The 18,054-nt window shown below is 41.0% G+C and overlaps 5 protein-coding genes across 5 annotated transcripts; 3 read left to right on the top strand and 2 right to left on the bottom strand.

The window, feature by feature from the left end:
• Positions 1-194: 194 nt before the first annotated feature.
• EAE97_010882 (uncharacterized protein) lies at positions 195-2,007 on the bottom strand (the record flags this gene model as incomplete). Its single annotated transcript, XM_038881397.1, has 4 exons — positions 195-1,133; positions 1,186-1,563; positions 1,620-1,761; positions 1,814-2,007. 4 exons carry the CDS (start codon positions 2,005-2,007, stop codon positions 195-197), a joined length of 1,653 nt encoding a protein of 550 aa, XP_038727787.1.
• Positions 2,008-3,026: 1,019 nt separating this feature from the next.
• On the top strand, positions 3,027-5,544 carry EAE97_010883 (uncharacterized protein). The gene is made up of 5 exons (XM_038881398.1): positions 3,027-3,477; positions 3,608-3,661; positions 3,719-3,831; positions 3,885-4,397; positions 4,457-5,544. The coding sequence occupies exons 1-5, from the start codon at positions 3,286-3,288 to the stop codon at positions 4,575-4,577; spliced, it is 993 nt and encodes a 330-aa protein (XP_038727788.1). The 5' UTR covers positions 3,027-3,285; the 3' UTR covers positions 4,578-5,544.
• A 3,676-nt stretch (positions 5,545-9,220) lies between these two features.
• EAE97_010884 (uncharacterized protein) lies at positions 9,221-10,161 on the top strand (the record flags this gene model as incomplete). The annotated part of the gene is made up of 4 exons (XM_038881399.1): positions 9,221-9,232; positions 9,328-9,442; positions 9,514-9,789; positions 9,920-10,161. The coding sequence occupies 4 exons, from the start codon at positions 9,221-9,223 to the stop codon at positions 10,159-10,161; spliced, it is 645 nt and encodes a 214-aa protein (XP_038727789.1).
• Positions 10,162-12,391: 2,230 nt separating this feature from the next.
• Positions 12,392-15,449, bottom strand: EAE97_010885 (uncharacterized protein). The gene is made up of 3 exons (XM_038881400.1): positions 14,630-15,449; positions 13,661-14,394; positions 12,392-13,515 (listed from the first exon to the last, which is right to left on the bottom strand). The coding sequence occupies exons 1-3, from the start codon at positions 14,660-14,662 to the stop codon at positions 12,945-12,947; spliced, it is 1,338 nt and encodes a 445-aa protein (XP_038727790.1). The 5' UTR covers positions 14,663-15,449; the 3' UTR covers positions 12,392-12,944.
• A 704-nt stretch (positions 15,450-16,153) lies between these two features.
• EAE97_010886 (uncharacterized protein) lies at positions 16,154-17,368 on the top strand (the record flags this gene model as incomplete). The annotated part of the gene is made up of 3 exons (XM_038881401.1): positions 16,154-16,337; positions 16,411-16,870; positions 16,924-17,368. The coding sequence occupies 3 exons, from the start codon at positions 16,154-16,156 to the stop codon at positions 17,366-17,368; spliced, it is 1,089 nt and encodes a 362-aa protein (XP_038727791.1).
• Between the last annotated feature and the right edge of the window lie 686 nt (positions 17,369-18,054).

The following is an 18,054-nucleotide window of genomic DNA, read 5'->3' on the forward strand; positions in this document are numbered from 1 at the left end:
GTGTGTATCTCATCTCATCTCATCTCATCTCATCTCATCTCATCTGGTCTCATCTGGTCTCATCATCTCCATTCATCCCATCCCATCCCATCACATAAATTCCACGCTCTCAACATGCCATCATGCAAACAGCCCCCCTATCTCCTCGCTACCCATTTTACCCCTCACTCTAGACCAACTGTTCAAACATCACCTCAATGATGACCCGTTAATTTTCCCTTTAAACCCCCCAAAAGACTCTTCCTCTTGTCCTTTTTATCACTCGCACCCGGCGTACTCGAAGTTTCAGAACCACCAGCTACCGAACCCGCTACAGGAGACATAGGTAAGGCTGGTACCTCGTCATGAATGCTTTCCTGTTGAGTTGTTGCTTTTGACAATTCTCCAGCTGCTACTACTGGTTCGGCTCCAGCTCCATCATGGTTAAGATTTGGATCTAATGGATTTGCCGTTGTTGCGGTGTGAGATTTTGTTGTTCCATTTACGAGGGCCTCGTCTGTTGGGGGACTGATAATGGATAAATTGTTTAATCCATCTTGAGCCGTGTGAAAGGTTTCCAATTCAGGTCTTGAATTAGAGACTACTTCACCATTTTCAATCGCGAGTTCATCTATTGGAATTCCTTGATTCAAAGGAGAATTGGTTCCGGCGGTAGTATTTATGACTGCGGGTGTTGCGCCAGGTACTTCGAGTGTTGATGATTGAACGGGTAATGGAGTTTCGGTGGTTGCATCCGTAGCGATTGTTCCCATATTATCATTATCCTTGAGAGTTTTCTTAATTGTGCAAACTTCTTCTCTTCTCTCCTTCTTCTCACTACTTCCAACTGCGATCGCTTGAATAGATTCTTGATCTTTGGTATTGACCCAATACATGGGCCCTCCTGGAAATGAGCCAGCTCCATTCCAAGTGGTAACTGCTTCTAATGCCGGATCCAAAGTAGGCATATCTCCAAATTCGAACTCCAATTCACCGCCATATTTCTTGGGAATATTTCTAGGCTCGATAAAGGCTTCTAAAGTTGACTTGACATCGTTGTGACTGATAATGAAGATTTTGGATGTGGTAATTGGATCAAACCATTTTTTAATCCAACCCCAAACTGTTGGAAAGAAACTTGGTGCACCAATAATCTGAACATGTCAGTTAGTGAGTTTCCAATATTCCATCTTATACACAACTTACAAAAATGCGGTCAAGAGTTTCCGGGTAATGAGCTGTAGCCAAAGTACTTGCATCTTGCATATGCCCTCTCAAATTCCAAAATTGTTTCAATCCAACTCCAGAAATATCAACAATATTATTACTTTGTGTGATGGGTGTACGAGGATGATCTCGATCTGTAAGAACTGTGCATAATGGCATAACAAATCGTGTAAGGTTTTCGTATAAAGCAAATAAGCGCAATAACTTTCCAGACGTTTTGCCATCTTGTTTGGTTTTTGTATGTGTATCGACGGCGGATTTCTCATATGCAGACATTCGTTTACCAGTCAAATATGATACTTCGAATACGTATACAGGAATACCACGTCGATCGCGTCGTCCTGTCCATTGTGGGTACTATATCAAAATAATTAGGGAGGGTGTCAATGAACATTGAGAATGGGGGACTTTACAAGTCTGCGGGTTTCTTCGTAATGTTCCAAATCGATAGTCTCATACAATTGATCTAATTCGTTCTCTTTTCGCCATTCTTCTGTCTCTGAGAATTGTTTGAGGGCATCCACCACAATAAACCGGCGCGCTCGGAGAAATCGCCTAAGATAATCATCAGCAGGCGCTTAGAAAAGAATCTCGAACGGATACATACAGAAGTGTAGCATCTTCGTGTGATGCAGGTTCATCACTTCCATTTCCAGGCTTGTACAAACCTTTCCCTGCGCAAACAACCTTGAAGTTATTCAAAGCCGCTTCTTCCTCTGTTGTAAGATGACCGAGATGCCCTTGAGGAAATCCATACTCGACCACTGCTGACTGAACTCTATGAGCCGGTCCTGAAGACATAATTAATGAGATATTCAAGAAAGCTTCCCCAAAAATTTCGAAGAAGAGTAGAGGATTCAAAGTTAGAAATAATAAGCAGTGAAAACTTGAGCAAAAGAAAAAAGTATTATATTTTGTTTACAAGTAACAGCTCAATGTATGGGATTCGGCTTTTTGAGCGGGTCCGTCGGACGTCTCGTCATACCAATATGTGATATGGGTAATCGATAATTGATGTCAATTGTTGGTAAGAAAACAAACTTTTTTTTGGTTATGACTAATCGCATTCAACGTCTAAACTCCGAGTTAGAGTGAAGAGATTGTCTTGGATATAATAAATCCGTTCCGATATATAATTTGATGTCAATGATAAGCTCGAAAAAATAAGAAAATTTGAATAGTTCATGAATTTTCCTCATTATCTTGCGTTATTCGTCCGTTCACCAAGGCTGATGTGGTCATCTTTTAACGATGAAGGTGGAAAATTGGAAGAATCCGAGCATCCGACGGAGATTGGATGTGTTTGAGCATAACCTTTCCTCTTGGATGTGGTGGTGTCTGTATACAGAGTAGGTGAAGGGAACCTTAGGAGATGGAGAAAAAGTGTATGGAGTATAGAGTATAGAGGATAGAGGATAGAGGATAGAGTACATATATTGACTCAACCCCAATCAGACTATCATCAAGTTCTCTCAAAGAACCATTTGAATTCCGTTGACTAGATGAGATATCTGGATTCAGTCATCATAGTCATCATAGACAATGAATATTGAAGTTAATATCATGATACTCACAGGAATGTCCTGACATTCTGATTTATCAGCATTCTCATCCACGATAAGAAAGATATAAGTGATAATTGAAGAGGAGATGAAAGAGCTTCATGAAAGAAGAGTTGATTCAGTTATATTTCCGGGTCCCATTCCTATATTTATAATCTTTCTAACCTACCCAAATAACTGATAGTTGACGTACGATATGACATCGGAATCTTTTCAAACATACCATGCCATTTATCTATTCGTATCCCCTCCAAAGCATCGCAACACCGGTAGCACCGGTAGTACCGTAACTCATCGTACTCGTAATCCACGCGGGTAACCCCGCCAAATAAATCCAACCCTGGCGTACCCTCCAAAAGTTCACAACACCCCTCTGAAGCTCCATTCCACTCAATCACTAAAGCCTCACTCACGATCAACCCCACTTCAATACATAACCCCATTGATTCTTACGCAGACCTCTCTTCTTCTTCTTCTTTTCCTTCCCCTCTTCTCACTCAGTATATTTCCATCATCCATGTTCTCCCGCTTCTCTCAATTAGCTAGACATCTTTCTCGTCCCTTACCAAATTACGCTCATAATTCTGCCGCTGCATATACATTTTCAAATAAAGTCATGACATCATCAGTATCCGCCGACGAACGTAACTCGAGAACCATTCATACGGCAGCATGTTTGATTATTGGAGATGAAGTACTCGGGGGAAAGGTCAGTGATGATTTGGAGTTTATTCTATTAGGGATTTCAAGGGCATAATGGCTAATATATATGTGCTTCTGTACAGACGGTCGATGTAGGTTCGAAATATAAATATGGAAGAAAATTTGAATATTGATAGGACTGGCAGACAAATTCGGCTTATTTTGCAAAGTTTTGCTTCAAGCATGGAATAGTAGGATACCTATCCAAAGAATGCATACTCAAGGAGGAGATTTTGACTATTGAATAGAATCTCAAGCGTATCGAGGTTATTGCAGATGATGAGGATGAAATCATTGAAGCTGTTAGACGTATGTCAAACAATTATGATTTTATAGTCACATCTGGAGGAATTGGTCCAACGTGCGTTTGAAACCAAATCCAAATATTCATATATCCCAACTAATAAAATCTAGACACGATGATATTACTTATCAATCCATCGGAAGAGCATTTGGACTTGAACTGAAGCTCCATCAAGAAACTTATGAAAAGATGAAGAGATTATCTAAGCCTCATCCATCTCAACCAAACTTCAATTGGGATGAAGATTCTCCAGCGAAGAAAGCTAAACTTCGCATGGTGGAATTACCATTAGATGAGTCTCGGGATTTGTCAAAGCAAGTTATATTCCCATGTGAAGATCTTTGGGTTCCAGTTGCTTGTATCAATGGCAATATTCATATCTTACCTGGTATCCCAAGACTTTTCGAAAGATTGTTGGAAGGATTGAAACCATTTTTACTTCCTCGGTTGACAGATCCTGAAGGCAAGGGTATCTGTAGAGTTATGATTTCGACTCCCATGTCAGAAAGTGCTGTAGCACCATATCTCACAGAATTGGCTGCCAAAGTAGAACCAAAGGGTATCAAGGTTGGAAGTTATCCTCGATGGGGAAAAGCACACAATACCGTTACTTTAGTTGGAAGGTAAAGATCACTTGAATGTCAATGACCATCCCTTTGCTCGATCACTGACCATTTAATAGGGATCAAGAATACTTGGAAAGCTTGATAGCTGAAGTAGAGAAGAATGTCAATGGACATCGTGTCTTGATAGAAGGAGAAGATGATGTGGAAGGCGAACACAAGGAGTGCGATATTTCTTAAATTTTTCTCTTGCCCCAAAGCATTTCCCTAACAATTTCTAGAACATCTCAATAAGGGTTTTCCTGGTTGGATATTAAATTTTGAAATTTCCCCTCCTTTCATCTCATCTCTCGGGATTCCCACCAGTCAAGGAATCATAGGGTAAAAGTACCGATAGAAGCGCTGTCAGATTATGAATAATCAAGCGATTGCGTAGACCGTTGACCGATAACCGTTAAAATTCTTAGATTTTAATATTTTTCTCCCCTTCCCCCTGAGCCTGGGGCACATCAAATCAAATCAAATCAAATCCATTGTACATAGTTTAAATTTCTAGCCGTGCACACGTCGAAATTCAGGGGGAAAATTCGGCTCCCTATCAAAGTTTTTAAGATCAAGACCCGTTCTAATCTGTGTATCGATGTTGGATTAAAATTATTGTGAATCATGTTGCGAATTGTCATTTTAGAGGTTAGGAGGTTATGGTTTTGGATTTTGGATTTGAGTAAGTGGATGAGGTGTAGGTGTAGGTGTGAGATGCGATTTACGGGATGAGATTTATATGTGTTATGTATGTATGAGCTGAAGTATGTATGAATTTCCAGAATACAGAATACAGAGTAGGTAGTACCTAGTAGGTATCAACCATATCCTAGAGTTACGATGTATTCTTACATTACATGACGCTACTCTATGTGACTGTAATGTGATGTGATGTGATTGACGTGATGTGATGTGATTGTGATGGAATCGGAAATTAATCTATCAATTGCTTCTAGAAGATGGAGGGAGAGAGGGATGGTTGGTGAGGGAGTGAGGGTCGCGAAATGAAAATTGGAGATTGTTCGAGAGGAGATTGATTGGAGTGAGGGTTTGGGAATTGGGTGGATGGGTGGATGGGTGAGTGGGTGTTTGAATGGGTGTTTGGGTGGGTGTTTGGGCTCTGGGAGAGGTGATGTGAAATGAGATGGGATGGGATGAGGGAAGGGAAGGGAAGGGGAGAAAATAAGTTGAAACTTTTGTGGTTATGTTTCAGATTGTTATTGAGGTTGATGATTGATGGGATGGGAATAGTAATTATGACGATGCTGATTATAGAGGTGAGGGGGGGAGGGGCTCTGGAGAGAGAGTTAAATTTTAGAAATTCAGAATTCTAGAATTTGAGATCAGCCTTTCTATTGATTGTAGAATAGTATATAATTCTTTGACAGATGGATTTGCATGGAGATAGATGTATATTGTAGATAGGAGGTGAGGTATCAACGATAAGCATAGGGTGAGGTGTAACGTGCACGGGAACGGGAACGGAAGGATACAACCTGTACTTACTTGCTTACTTACTTTTTTTACGGAGAGGAGATAATGAATATGTCTCACACTTCTCTTCTCCTCACGGAATAATTTTCCAATTTTTCAATCTTCCTTCTAGAATGTGAGTGATGAAAGGGGTTGAACTACGTAGCTGGCTGGAATTATAACGCCCGGGAGGGAGAGCGCTTAATCCCTGAAATGGATGATTGATTGATTGACTGGTGATGCTCACCTAGGTGGGTGAGTAGGTAGTATTAGTGTGGTGATTAGTGAGGTATAGTGATGGTGATGTGATATGATGTACAGAGTAAGATATCGAGAGAGTAAGCGTACAGAATGTATATTATCATGCCATCGAATACAATAGGATTCCAGAATGTCACGCACACACGAAAAACGAAAATTCTAGAGGCCCGGAGACTGTTGCATCTATGATGTAGGTTGGTAGGTAGTTGTGCGCCATTGTACTGTATGATATTGCATCACCAATACGAATGAAAAAGTCAATTGATTGCGAAATACCGATACACGTTTGCAGCGTGTTCAGCTAGCTTGTTGTGGATAGATTCCTGGTATCATGTAGGTATGTGAAGGCGTGGCGAGGTACGGTACAGTCAGTCGTGAACGAACGCACCTGGGTACCTCGTGGGATTTTCAGCCACGGGTAGGATGGGACATTAGATGGGTACTAGCCTACTAGGTAGGTAACGATTGCGCTTGGGGTTGAGCTGACTGATTTGTTCTGACCGGGTCTAGATGGGGGTGTGGTCTGAGTGGTGTTTGTGAATTTTGATGGATAATTTTTCACACCGGGGTTGAATGGGGAATGGTGTGGTTTTCTGATGGGTGGGAAATTGGATTAGATTGGGTTGGAGGGTTTTTTGGATGGAGGAGATGGAGGGATGGAGGGATGAATGATTGAGAGATGAATGGATGGGAGAGTGGTGATTAGATAGTTATTAGATCTTTAGATGAGAGATGTCGGTAAATTTGATAATGATGTTGATGTTGATTTTGATGAGTGGGTTGGTTTGAATTGAAGGGAAATGAATTGAATTAGATGATAATTCGTAAGTATACTGTGACTTGAGCATTGATTTGTACAGAGTAAAAGGAGCTGAACTACATACCTAGATGCTCCTATCTCTTCTGGAGTATTATTCTGGAATATTAGAAATATTAGAAATATATCTAGAATCTTACATACCTAGGTAGTAATCACAATCAATATAAATCTATGTGGATGACAACAATGTATCAATGAAAAGCCATATACATATAGTAAGATACAACGACGGGATTAAATATTGGCCAATTCATCTATTTTGTTTCTCCATTTGGATAATTCGAATGCAATGTCCAATCTCCAATATCGATCTCATCGAATCATTAAATCATATTAAAAACATCTCCACTTTCAAAGTAACCGGTAAGCACTCTCACTTGATGAAGCGGTGCTCTACATCTCCATTCGCGACTTCGGTTATCCTTTAATACACTCCCCGGTCCCAGTTATACTTTTATTGGACTCCGTACCACCTCTCACAGCGAATAGTTGAAGGTTTGCATCTATTTATTACTCGTAGTCACTTATTCTTTGGTGAGGTCTGTTCACGATTGCCCCATTCTTCCCTCTCTCCTGCTTTTCAAGCTTGCCCTGACTTGCACAGGATTCCCACGTTAAACTTTCTTTGGAGATTCATCTGCATCTCTGGTTCTCTCCTACGTGCTTGCATTACGCTTGTAACCTGGGACCTGAGACCTCCAACTTTGAACTTGACCTCATCTTTCATACCCTTTTCCGACTTCACAAGTTCATACCAGTAGATAGATAGATAGATAGCTATTAGCTATTAGCTATTAGCTTGCTTCACTCATATATTGTTGTACCCTTACCTACTAGGTATTTCAAACTTTAATTACCGACCCTACGAGTTGAACCCCTACCAGTACCCTTTTCTCTATATCGTCTCGACGCTCTCGAGATTCTCGGAAAGGATCTCAGCAGCCATAATATACAGACTGTATTTTCATAATTCATATCCCTTGATATACTTTGTTTTAGTCTAAACTGTAACTTCGACTTCTTACTGGTTATCCCCTCCTCTGGAACGTAAAATCTATCAAACTACTTGATCCTATTCGGCTTAAATCGATTCATTCCTTCATTATTCCATCTTTTACGACTTGGTGTTCATTCAACATATCGAATACATATATATCAAATACATATCATATTCATATCAAATACCTACCCATCATATCATAAATTCCCGTGAAAAGGAATCTCCTTCCAAAATAAAAAGAAAAGCACGATCCTCTTCTGTGCACAAATATCTCTTCGTTCATTAAGAGAATAAGAAGAAAGGATCAAAGTTTCTTTGTCCGAGCGATCATCTCCCTCATCTAAACTTTCAACATCAACATCAACATTCTTTTTCCCATCCCATACACTATCTTCTGGTCTCTATCGAAAAGATACTTTCAATCATCAACTTTCTACACCATAAAATTCAGACTGGTCTGATCTGAAGAAACGAAAAAACAAGAGATTCTCAACTTACCAGTAGAATATTAAGTGACGAGAGAGTAGAGAGAAGAAGAGGCAAAAGAAGAGAGAGAGCCCTGGAGAGATTTGAATAATTAAGGAGAGAAAATAGAGAGAGAGAGAGAGAGAGAGAGAGAAAGGAAAGAGAAATTATTCCATTCATTCACTACTTTAACTTTTACTTCACTTGACTTAACTTAACTTCTTCATACTTCACTTCCATTCACTTCATACAAGTTCGCCTGTACTATTTTTTTATATCTTTTTTTTCCACCTTGTTACCAAAATTCAATAACGGCTTTTTGTACCAATTTCCAATTATCTTCCGTTCCGTCGTCGGTTTAATTATTTGATCAATTTCTCCCAAAGCTTCCAACGAGATATCAATTGTCGTTTCACATCTACAACCTTCAACCTTTTACCTCACGCTCACGGTTGATCAATCATCAAATCATCCTTTTCTCATTACCAACGATTGAAAGAAAAGAAAAGCAATTTCAATATCAACCATCAATTTCTTGGTTCCTATCGAATCTCTTATCAACCATCACCCATCAACCATCAATCACCATCTATCAACCATCACCCATCACCTTACCTTACCTCTTACCTCTTGCCTACTTTCAAAACATTTCAACCTTTTCCTTACAGGGTCGTCACCTTGTCGCGCAATCCATATTTCGATACCCTAAACTTTTAACTCTTTCCCCTTTCGACTTCGATAAGCATTCGAAGCTTTTTATTCAGGGGAATTTAAGTTGATGATAACTACATCACATCAATTCATACATTTTAATCATTAAAGATGGCTTCAAAGGTACCCTATCATCTTTTCTTTCTCCTTTCTTATCATTTATCACGTAGCTTGATGCATCGAAAATCAATTGACTAACTTGCGCTTCCTCTATATAGTTTTTGAGAGAATATAAGCTGGTGGTAGTGGGTGGAGGAGGAGTTGGAAAATCTTGTTTGACAATTCAATTGATTCAAAGTCATTTCGTCGATGAATACGATCCTACGATTGAAGGTAAAGATTCATCTTCTCTATTCCTATTATCGCGTGGCTTGACTAACATCGTGTTTTCTCCATCAATTCAGATTCCTATCGTAAGCAATGCGTTATCGATGAAGAGGTCGCTTTACTGGATGTCCTCGATACCGCTGGACAAGAAGAATACTCCGCCATGAGAGAACAATATATGCGTACGGGTGAAGGTTTCTTATTGGTATACAGCATTACCAGCAGACAAAGTTTTGAGGAAATCATGACATTCCAACAACAAATTTTGAGGGTTAAGGATAAGGATTATTTCCCTATTATCGTCGTTGGTAACAAATGTGATTTGGAGGGTGAGAGACAAGTTTCAAAACAAGGTATGTCTGTTTGTTCGTTTGTTCATCTATTCATACATTCCATTCATTCGAAAATTACATCGTGAGACCCGATGTCGCAGGTCACAACATACAACATAAAAAATCGAGACTAATCATATAATCACAACAGAGGGTCAACAATTGGCAGATGATTTCGGATGCAAATTTATCGAGACATCGGCGAAATCGAGAATTAATGTCGATAACGCTTTCTACGATATTGTTCGCGAAATCAGACGTTATAATAAAGAAATGGCTGGTTACACGGCAGGTGGTGCTAGTGGTGCAAATAATGGTGGGCCACAAGGAAAGATGGAGGTTAGTGAGGGTGAGAAGGAAAGTGGATGTTGTGGGGGTTGTATTATCATGTAAATGGTGAGAGTGATGAAGATTGGGGAAGAGGGGATAGATATCAGGATTGGTGGTGGTAGTTGGGCGTATATTATGGAATTTGAAGAGATGTTGTTACATTTGCAAAGGAAAGATACCAAAACAATTTTCTAAAAGGGGATAGATTGATGGATGGCTGGATGGATGGGTGGTCAGATATACGAAGTGGATCTTTGAGGATACAATGGATATTGATGGATGGTATGGATGGACTGGGATGGGATTTCACAAATAAGATGTTAGTAATTTTGGGGGATTTGACTTGCTGTCGATATACATATATTGGTGGGGTGAAGGACAGTGAAGTGCAGTGAAGAGAAGAGAAGTGATCCTTCGTACAATACGTTGTTTGATGGTGGATGGTGGATAAGTGAGTGGTCAGGGGAGATGCATGGGTTGAGGGGTGTGTATTATTGAAAATAGTGAGAGGGAATGGATAGGAAGGAGAATGGGAAGGGGAGGGAAAACCAGAGAAGGATTTGTGAGATGAGAGAGGGGAGATATTCTAAGTTCAGCCTCTTCTTTTTTTTTTATAATGATACTCCTTTTTAAATGTTATGGATGGGATTTTTGGATTGTTTGAATCTTTTGTTCTTAGTGATTGGTGATGATGATGGTGATGGTGATTGGTGAGTGGGTTTTTGTGTTGTGTGGTGTTGGGTGAATATGTGTGTGAGTGAGTATGTGTGAGGATATGTGAGGATGCGTGAGGATGTGTAGTGCTGTGTGAGTATGTGTAGTGTTGTTTTGTGTGAGTGCAGTGCGAGTAGATCTATATCTATATGCAAGTTAGTATAATAAGTAGGTAAGTGAAATATACAAATACTAATACAAATATAATTAACCGATGCATACATGAGATTACTAAGTCTGAATCTGAATCTGAATCTGGTTTTGATTTGAAGGGGAGGAATGGAATGGGTGGAAGAGATCTTTCTTGTAAAGTTATATAGAGTAGAATTCAGATGGGTGTACATGTGTATATGTGAATTTCTTCTTTTGGGGTGGTGTGAGAGTGTGGTGGGATGGTGGGATGGGTTTATGGGTTTATGGGTTTATGGGGTTTATGGGGTTTATGGGGTTTTATTGTTTGGGGTTTGAGATTTTGAGGGGGGTGTTTTAAGGGGGGAGAGGATAGGGGAGAGGGAGAGGGAGAGGGAGAGGTAGAGGTGGAAAAGCGGACAGCTAGATAGCTAGATAAACAGATGGCTTATGGTATGGAAAAGAGAAGATAAAAAAAAAGAGAGAAAATTCAAGTAAAGAAGAAGGGAGATAGATGTGACCAAAAATTAAGAATCAAAAATCGGAAGTTTCAAATTGAAAGAAGAGAAGAGGAGAGGAGAGGTGAATGATATGAAATGATATAATATGACATGAAATGACGCTCCGCTGGCCCTCCGGGAGCCACTGCCGTGGTGGCGGGTGGACTGGGTGGCGGGGTGGTGAGGTTTTTCTTTTTTCTTTTTTCTTGTTTTTCTTTGTTTTTGAGGAAAAGGGGGGTTAAAGGGAGGTTGGAGGGATAGAGGGATAGAGGGATAGAGGGATAGAGGGATAGAGGGATAGAGGGATAGAGGGATAGAGGGGGATGTAAAGAGAGAGGACTTTCTATGCTGGTGTTGGTGTTGATGTTGATGTTGGTGTTGGCTTTGATATCAGAGTTGATTTTTGTTTGTTTGTTCTTGTTTTGAAAGGAGGGGGATAGAGGATTGGATTTGGGGTTGAGTTTGGACTGTGGGGAAATGTTGATTGGAGTGATAAAGGGGGAGGAGATGGACGGGAAAAGATGGATGGGAAAAGATGATTGAAGTGATGAAGGGGGGAGAAGAAGAAAAAAAAGTTTACGGAAAAGAGTGGGATCGAGAAGAGAAAGATTTTGTTTTATAGCTTTCGAATTGGATGGAGAATGGATGGATGTGGGAAATGATGATTGGAGTGATCTAGGATTTTGTATGTATGAATAGTTGTTGGAGAGAGTTGAGAGAGCTGAGAGAGTTGAGAGTATTTAGGGATTTTTGGGATCTTTGAGTGAGAGGGGAAGGGGGAGGGAGGGGAAGGAGAGGGAAAGGGAGACAGAATAATCAACTTCTTTATTATTATTTCTAGAACTACGTTATGTTATGCTATGCTGTGCTATGCTGTGCTATGCTAGGCCGGGTTGAACACTTGAAATACTGGATGAGTAAAGTCTCCATATATCTATAGATACATTTACATATATATATATATATATATATATATGTATATACACACTACGACAAACACAATACGATAAACACAAATATCAAACTTCTCAACCATCACATCACACATTTAATAAATTGGTATTTTTGATACATAGCAACTATCTACCTAGCTAGTTCGCTAATAAATAAATAGCTAGAAAAAGAATTGCAAAAAAATACCTATGATATGCGAAGAAATGGGATATCTATCTATGCTTGGTATGTTATCGTATGTAACTTTTGATGTTGGTCGTTGGTATTCTGCTGCGTTTTTTCTTTGTGTTTGGTATTTGGTGTTGGATGATTGATTGACTGAATGGCTTTTGCTTCGCAAGTGGAGAATTTCCTTCAAGGTTTTGATTTTTGGGCGGATGGCATGAGGGGTTTGTGGTATCGTATCGTTTGTATTTTGTTGGTTCGTAGCCCGGAAAGGTGATTGGAGTCATGGTGGTGGAGGATTGACATTTCAACTCCACGGCAACTCCAGCCAATTCATTTCCCGTTTCCTTTCCTCTCTCGCTTCCCCTTCTTCTCCCTTTCCCCTCACAGAATACCCACCAAAACCCCCAACAACCTCAACACCCACGGCAATGCCGCTCCCACTCCGCTCAAATTCCAAAGCCCAAAGGCATTCGTCTTACACACTCCCACCTTCCCCCACTTCACCACTCTCTTCTCCCATTCTCCCAGAGTTAAACTTCCCGTGAACACTTTCTCCAACTCCAACGCTTGCATTGCGCTCTGAGTCGTACTAAGAGCCATATGCGGACGCATGAGATTTAATGCTTCACCGGTGATTAAAACTCTGTTATCGAAACCGGGAAGTAGCGCGCATGGAAGCGCAGAGTCGTTAATGGCGGTTATGAAGGGAGAGGGGGTTTTGGATATGATTTCTGCAAAGGGCGCACACATCATGGATTGGGAGAGGGTGAGGTAGGGGGCCCAGGCTGTGGGGTTCATGAGGCCGGCGGGGAGGGTGGTACGGTGGAGAACACCGCTGGTGTCGGTCATGAGGGAGGTAAGGGAGGGAGAGGGGGATATTGGGTGGTACCATACCCAGTTGTAGCGACGGGAGCCAGGAGTCAGGGAGCCGTTTGAACCGGGGATTATGTATCTGATATTTTATTAGGTTGGGGTTGGAGGTTTAGGGGATTAAAGATGGGAAGGTTGGGAGATAGGGAGAGTCAAGAAAGTCAAAAAGTAAGGAAAGCGAGCAGGAAATTGAGTGAAAAAAAGAAAGAAAGAAAACTAAAACGTACAAAAGTATGTATCCACCCTTGTAAGAAAAGTATGTCAAACTAGGATCGAATATCTTCTTTGTCTCTTCCGAAACCTCGGATTCCAAAACCGTTCCTCGAAATGCTACATAGCCTGCATATTCTCTCTTGACATCTGGAAAGTATTTTGCTCTCAGAGAGGAATTTGCTCCATCGGCTAGTATCACCATGTCGGCGTTCATTTTGAATTCTTTATTTGCCTCATTTTGATTTTCGTAGGTTATCTCGACGCCGCCGTCGGAAAGTTTGCTGAGAGATGTAACATTCATTCCAGTTAAGAATTCACGTTTTCCTTGGCTTTTCCCTTTTGGGTGATCTTCCTCTTCCTCTTCATCATGATGATCACCATCTCTTCCTCCCTCAGCTTCAGGAACCACTACTTCCCCATCACAAAATTCACTCTTCAAACCATCAAAATTCCGTCTCAGACGATAATAAATTACGCTCCAACTCGTCATTTTTAATTCCCTCTTCATCTCCCTCTTGACACTGGCATCTTTATTTAAAAATTGCACAGTGGGAGAGTGAATAGACCAGGGTTGAGCAACGCGGTCGTGAAATTTCATGAAGAGTTCGAATTCGGGCCAGGTGGTGATACCGGCGGCGAGGTCCGGACGGAGCGAGGAACTGTGTCGTTCGAGGATGGTGATGGTGTGGGGGGTGGGGAGGTGGGAGAGCATGGTGCCTTGCATGAGGCCGGTGCTGGAGCCGCCGATCTTTAGGTTTGGAGCGGGAGGTTAGTGGGGAGGGGTTAGGGAGGGTTGGGAAGGGGGAGTGGAAGACTATGGAGGGAGGGAGTGGAGGGGACGGGACGGGACAGGACGGGACGGGACGGGACAGGACGGGACGAAACGGAAAGGGAGGAAGGGAAGGGAAGGAAGAGAATAAATAAATGGATGATAGGAATTAGGATTCGACATTGGATGATGAATGAATAGATAGTGTACTTACAATGACGATATGCATTGGTTTTGAGAAATCCATCTTGTTGATGATGTATGAAGAGAGTGATACTACTGATATGAAACTGAAGTATGAATTATAAAATCCGCCTGGAGAGATCAAATAAATATAGGTAAGTAGGTAGGTAAGTAGGTGACTCTCAACCTCCTGGTCCTTATCTCAAAGAAAGATCACGTTCTCCTCCTCTTTTCCACAAAACAGTGAAGGATACCACGATAAACAAACTCGGAGCCAAGTAAAGTATCTCAAAGCTTCTTAAACAGATCGACAATTGAAAAATCTCAGAAATAAAATTTCTAACAAGAAGCTGTCATGGTTGTGAAAAAGTTAAGCGCTCAATTCAACGAGATAGATTTGCTTCCCATAGAAAAGTGGAGAGCTTCCTGTATGATTGCGGCACGGCATTGAATTCTCCCCTTCCTGTTGGGAGAACCTAGGTGAGAAGTGAATTTTGATTGGAAGACGGTAGATGGTATCACGGCATACACGGCATATGAATGATAATACCGATTTTGACCGAAATGCGACGTTATATGTAAGTAACGTAAGATGTCGAGTGGGATATGGGATAGTAAAAGAATGTGATAATTGATAATGATGGATAATGACTACTACCTCGTATTGTCTAACTACTCTTGGCGTGTGATGAGAATGGCTTGAAGGAATAGAGGGATGTAGATCCTATTAGTCGGTTTTTGTTTCGTCTTTATCCATGAATATCGTTTGGGGGGACGAGAGTAAGCAGGAATGATGTGGACGATGTCAAACCATGTCGTCGGTATCACAAAATATGATAGGAAGTGGGGAAATCCATCCGATTAGATACGTTTTGCTGTGTGTGTTTGAATGGTTGATCTTACGATATATGTCAACATAAAATGATTCTAATTCAATTCCTCTCACCGGTTAGTTGTCCTACCCTCGTTACCCTACCTACTACCTACCTACCTTACCCTACATATATCAGAAATCTAGAAGGTGGGCGTATGGAGTAGATTTTAGGTGATGCCTACTACACTCGTTACCCAAATTGGTAGATGAAAGAACGAGATGAGAGATCTACAATGTATGAAATGGATATTGACTAGGTATATATGTAACATCAACCAAAACTACTCCACATATAATTCAGTATTCAATTCTCAGATGATCCTTCACAGAAGATATACCCTACCTCAATTCCTCGGATGAAATGAAAAATACTTGGATATATATGTAACCATGATCGACCTATCATTTTCCATCCTCCATTCTCCGCCAACAATAATTCTTGGATTTCAACAAGGAACACAACATATATTCGTTGTACAGACTCCGCTAATCCTGACATAAATTTCGCTCTCGTAACGGTACCTGCCTATCTATGAGCGGCTGATGATCAAATCTGTGGTACACACCTGGATATAGAAATGATAAGATGTTGGACCATCCAACCTTTCGTAGAAATCTTCTCTGGGGGGGTTCATTTTATCGATCGATAATATATTTTCGCTCCATGAATGAAAAGTAGTCATGCAGAATGAAAATTCTCAACATACAACGACTGCTGCTCTTGTCGTTACCATCTTAGCAGTAATCGCCGTCATTCTTCGATTCCTAACACGAAAATTAACGAAAGCCGGTACTGCGGCTGATGATTGGTGGATCTTGATTGGGGTCATATTGTTGATTATCACGGGTAGTCTTCTTCTCTATGGTATGTGAGAGAATATTCATAGTACCAGTACCAGTACCTAGGTATCCAGCATATTCATAATCAATCTTCATAGGCGTGAAGTCGGATCCAAGCGGCGGCGAGACCATCGATCGCGATTCTCCTACCTTCGATTATAGACCTCATGTCACATATCTTATAATGTCATGGGTTTGCGCCATTCTTTACTTTTCAGTCGTGACGGCTATTAAAATCTCAATCCTTCTCATGTATCGTCGGATATTCTCTTCGAGTTTGGTCCGGTCTTTTTGGGTCTTTATGGGGTTTATTATCGTATGGTGGTTGGTCGGTACTATCGCGACAAGTATCAGTTGTGTTCCAGCAAATCGATTCTGGATTGGACCTTCGGCTGGTGGATGGTGTTTTAATTTCAATATCTATTGGATGGTCATGGGTGTGGTTGAAATCGTGATTGATATTGGGATTTTGATTTTGCCAATCGGTGTAGTAATTGGACTTCAAATGCCAAATTCTCAGAAAGTATTGGTTGGAGGTATCTTCCTTCTGGGAAGTTTGTATGTATACCTACATTCGCCTTCCGTCTCAGTTCTTACTAATATTATCAAAGTGTCATCGTAACAGGTGTTGTACGAGTCGTTCTTGGATATGCTCCTGGTAGTCAGAATGTCGATTTTCCACGAGCAGAACTTTGGTCGGCGGTTCATGTTGGAATGGCAATCGTGTGCGCTTGTCTCCCAAACTTTCGCCCACTCTTGAATCGCATCACTGCATCAGCTCGTCGTCTATATGGATCTGCCATAACGAGTGATAGAGACCCTAACACCAGTGGTTCCAGTGGAAGTCGAAGTGGGGCATCAAAAAATAAAACTGCAGTAGAATTGATGACATTGAGTCATATTCGACGTCGAGGACAGAATGAGTTGGAAGATAGAAATGCAGATACTAGGGGGTTGACTAGGAATGAGAGTGGAGACTTCCAGTCACTTCATCATGCAGAATTGGGAGGAGGGGGAATAGATGAATCTAGACCCAGAGGATTAAATGATGGATGATGAGCTAGATTTTGAATGTAGAAAAATGAAATCGTATTCTCTCATCACTCGATAAGATTGAATATTTTCTGAAAGCATGAAGAATGTTGATATCATGGGAAAGTTTGATATTAGAAGAAGATTTAGGCAAAACAATACAAATAACATTCGAGTAGGGGACCCAGCTAGGTATTGTTAGCGGAAGCTTCTTGCCAAAGATGGTAATCTCGAGTCTATCAAAAAGGTTCAGGGTGGTTCAGGTTCAGGGAAGGGTGGTACAGGGTTTAGGCTTGCTTCCCCTCACACGTGATCATGAACGGCCCGAAGTGTATTTGAACTTCATTTGCAAGTATCACGAGGAATGATATTTCGCTGATGCATCTTTTACTGCTTCTAACAAGTCTTAATGTTGCGTATCTCAAAGGTCTATCCAAATAGGGACCAGACAGCCATTGAGTAAATGGAGAGGTAGAGGTGATTCGCACCAAGTCACCACCAATGTGTCTATCGATCAATTTTGGAAAGTGACCCGCTCATGACGAAGCCCAAGGGAATTTTGTGCATAAAGATTGATAATTGAAGGAAGATCCAAAGCTCTTCTCATTGAGTCGAGAGTATCGGCAACAGTTATATAGATTAAAGGGCACATGAATGGCGAACGTTGAGGTGCAGCAAACCAATACGAAGTTTCCGGCTCTTGGACCATC

The sequence above is a fragment of the Botrytis byssoidea genome, assembly GCF_014898295.1.
Source record: "Botrytis byssoidea strain MUCL 94 chromosome Unknown BBYS_031, whole genome shotgun sequence".
NCBI classification, from domain to species: Eukaryota; Fungi; Ascomycota; class Leotiomycetes; order Helotiales; family Sclerotiniaceae; genus Botrytis; species Botrytis byssoidea.

Excerpts from the sequence above, each read along its gene's own strand:
- EAE97_010883 (XM_038881398.1), top strand. The coding sequence starts at position 3,286 with ATGTTCTCCCGCTTCTCTCAATTAGCTAGACATCTTTCTCGTCCCTTA. Across the intron at positions 3,478-3,607 it reads ATGAAGTACTCGGGGGAAAG|GACTGGCAGACAAATTCGGC; the intron begins GTCAGTGATGAT and ends GAATATTGATAG. Across the intron at positions 4,398-4,456 it reads ACCGTTACTTTAGTTGGAAG|GGATCAAGAATACTTGGAAA; the intron begins GTAAAGATCACT and ends ACCATTTAATAG.
- EAE97_010885 (XM_038881400.1), bottom strand. The coding sequence starts at position 14,662 with ATGGATTTCTCAAAACCAATGCATATCGTCATT. Across the intron at positions 14,395-14,629 it reads AACCAATGCATATCGTCATT|ATCGGCGGCTCCAGCACCGG; the intron begins GTAAGTACACTA and ends CCAAACCTAAAG. Across the intron at positions 13,516-13,660 it reads AAGGGTGGATACATACTTTT|ATACATAATCCCCGGTTCAA; the intron begins GTACGTTTTAGT and ends ATAAAATATCAG.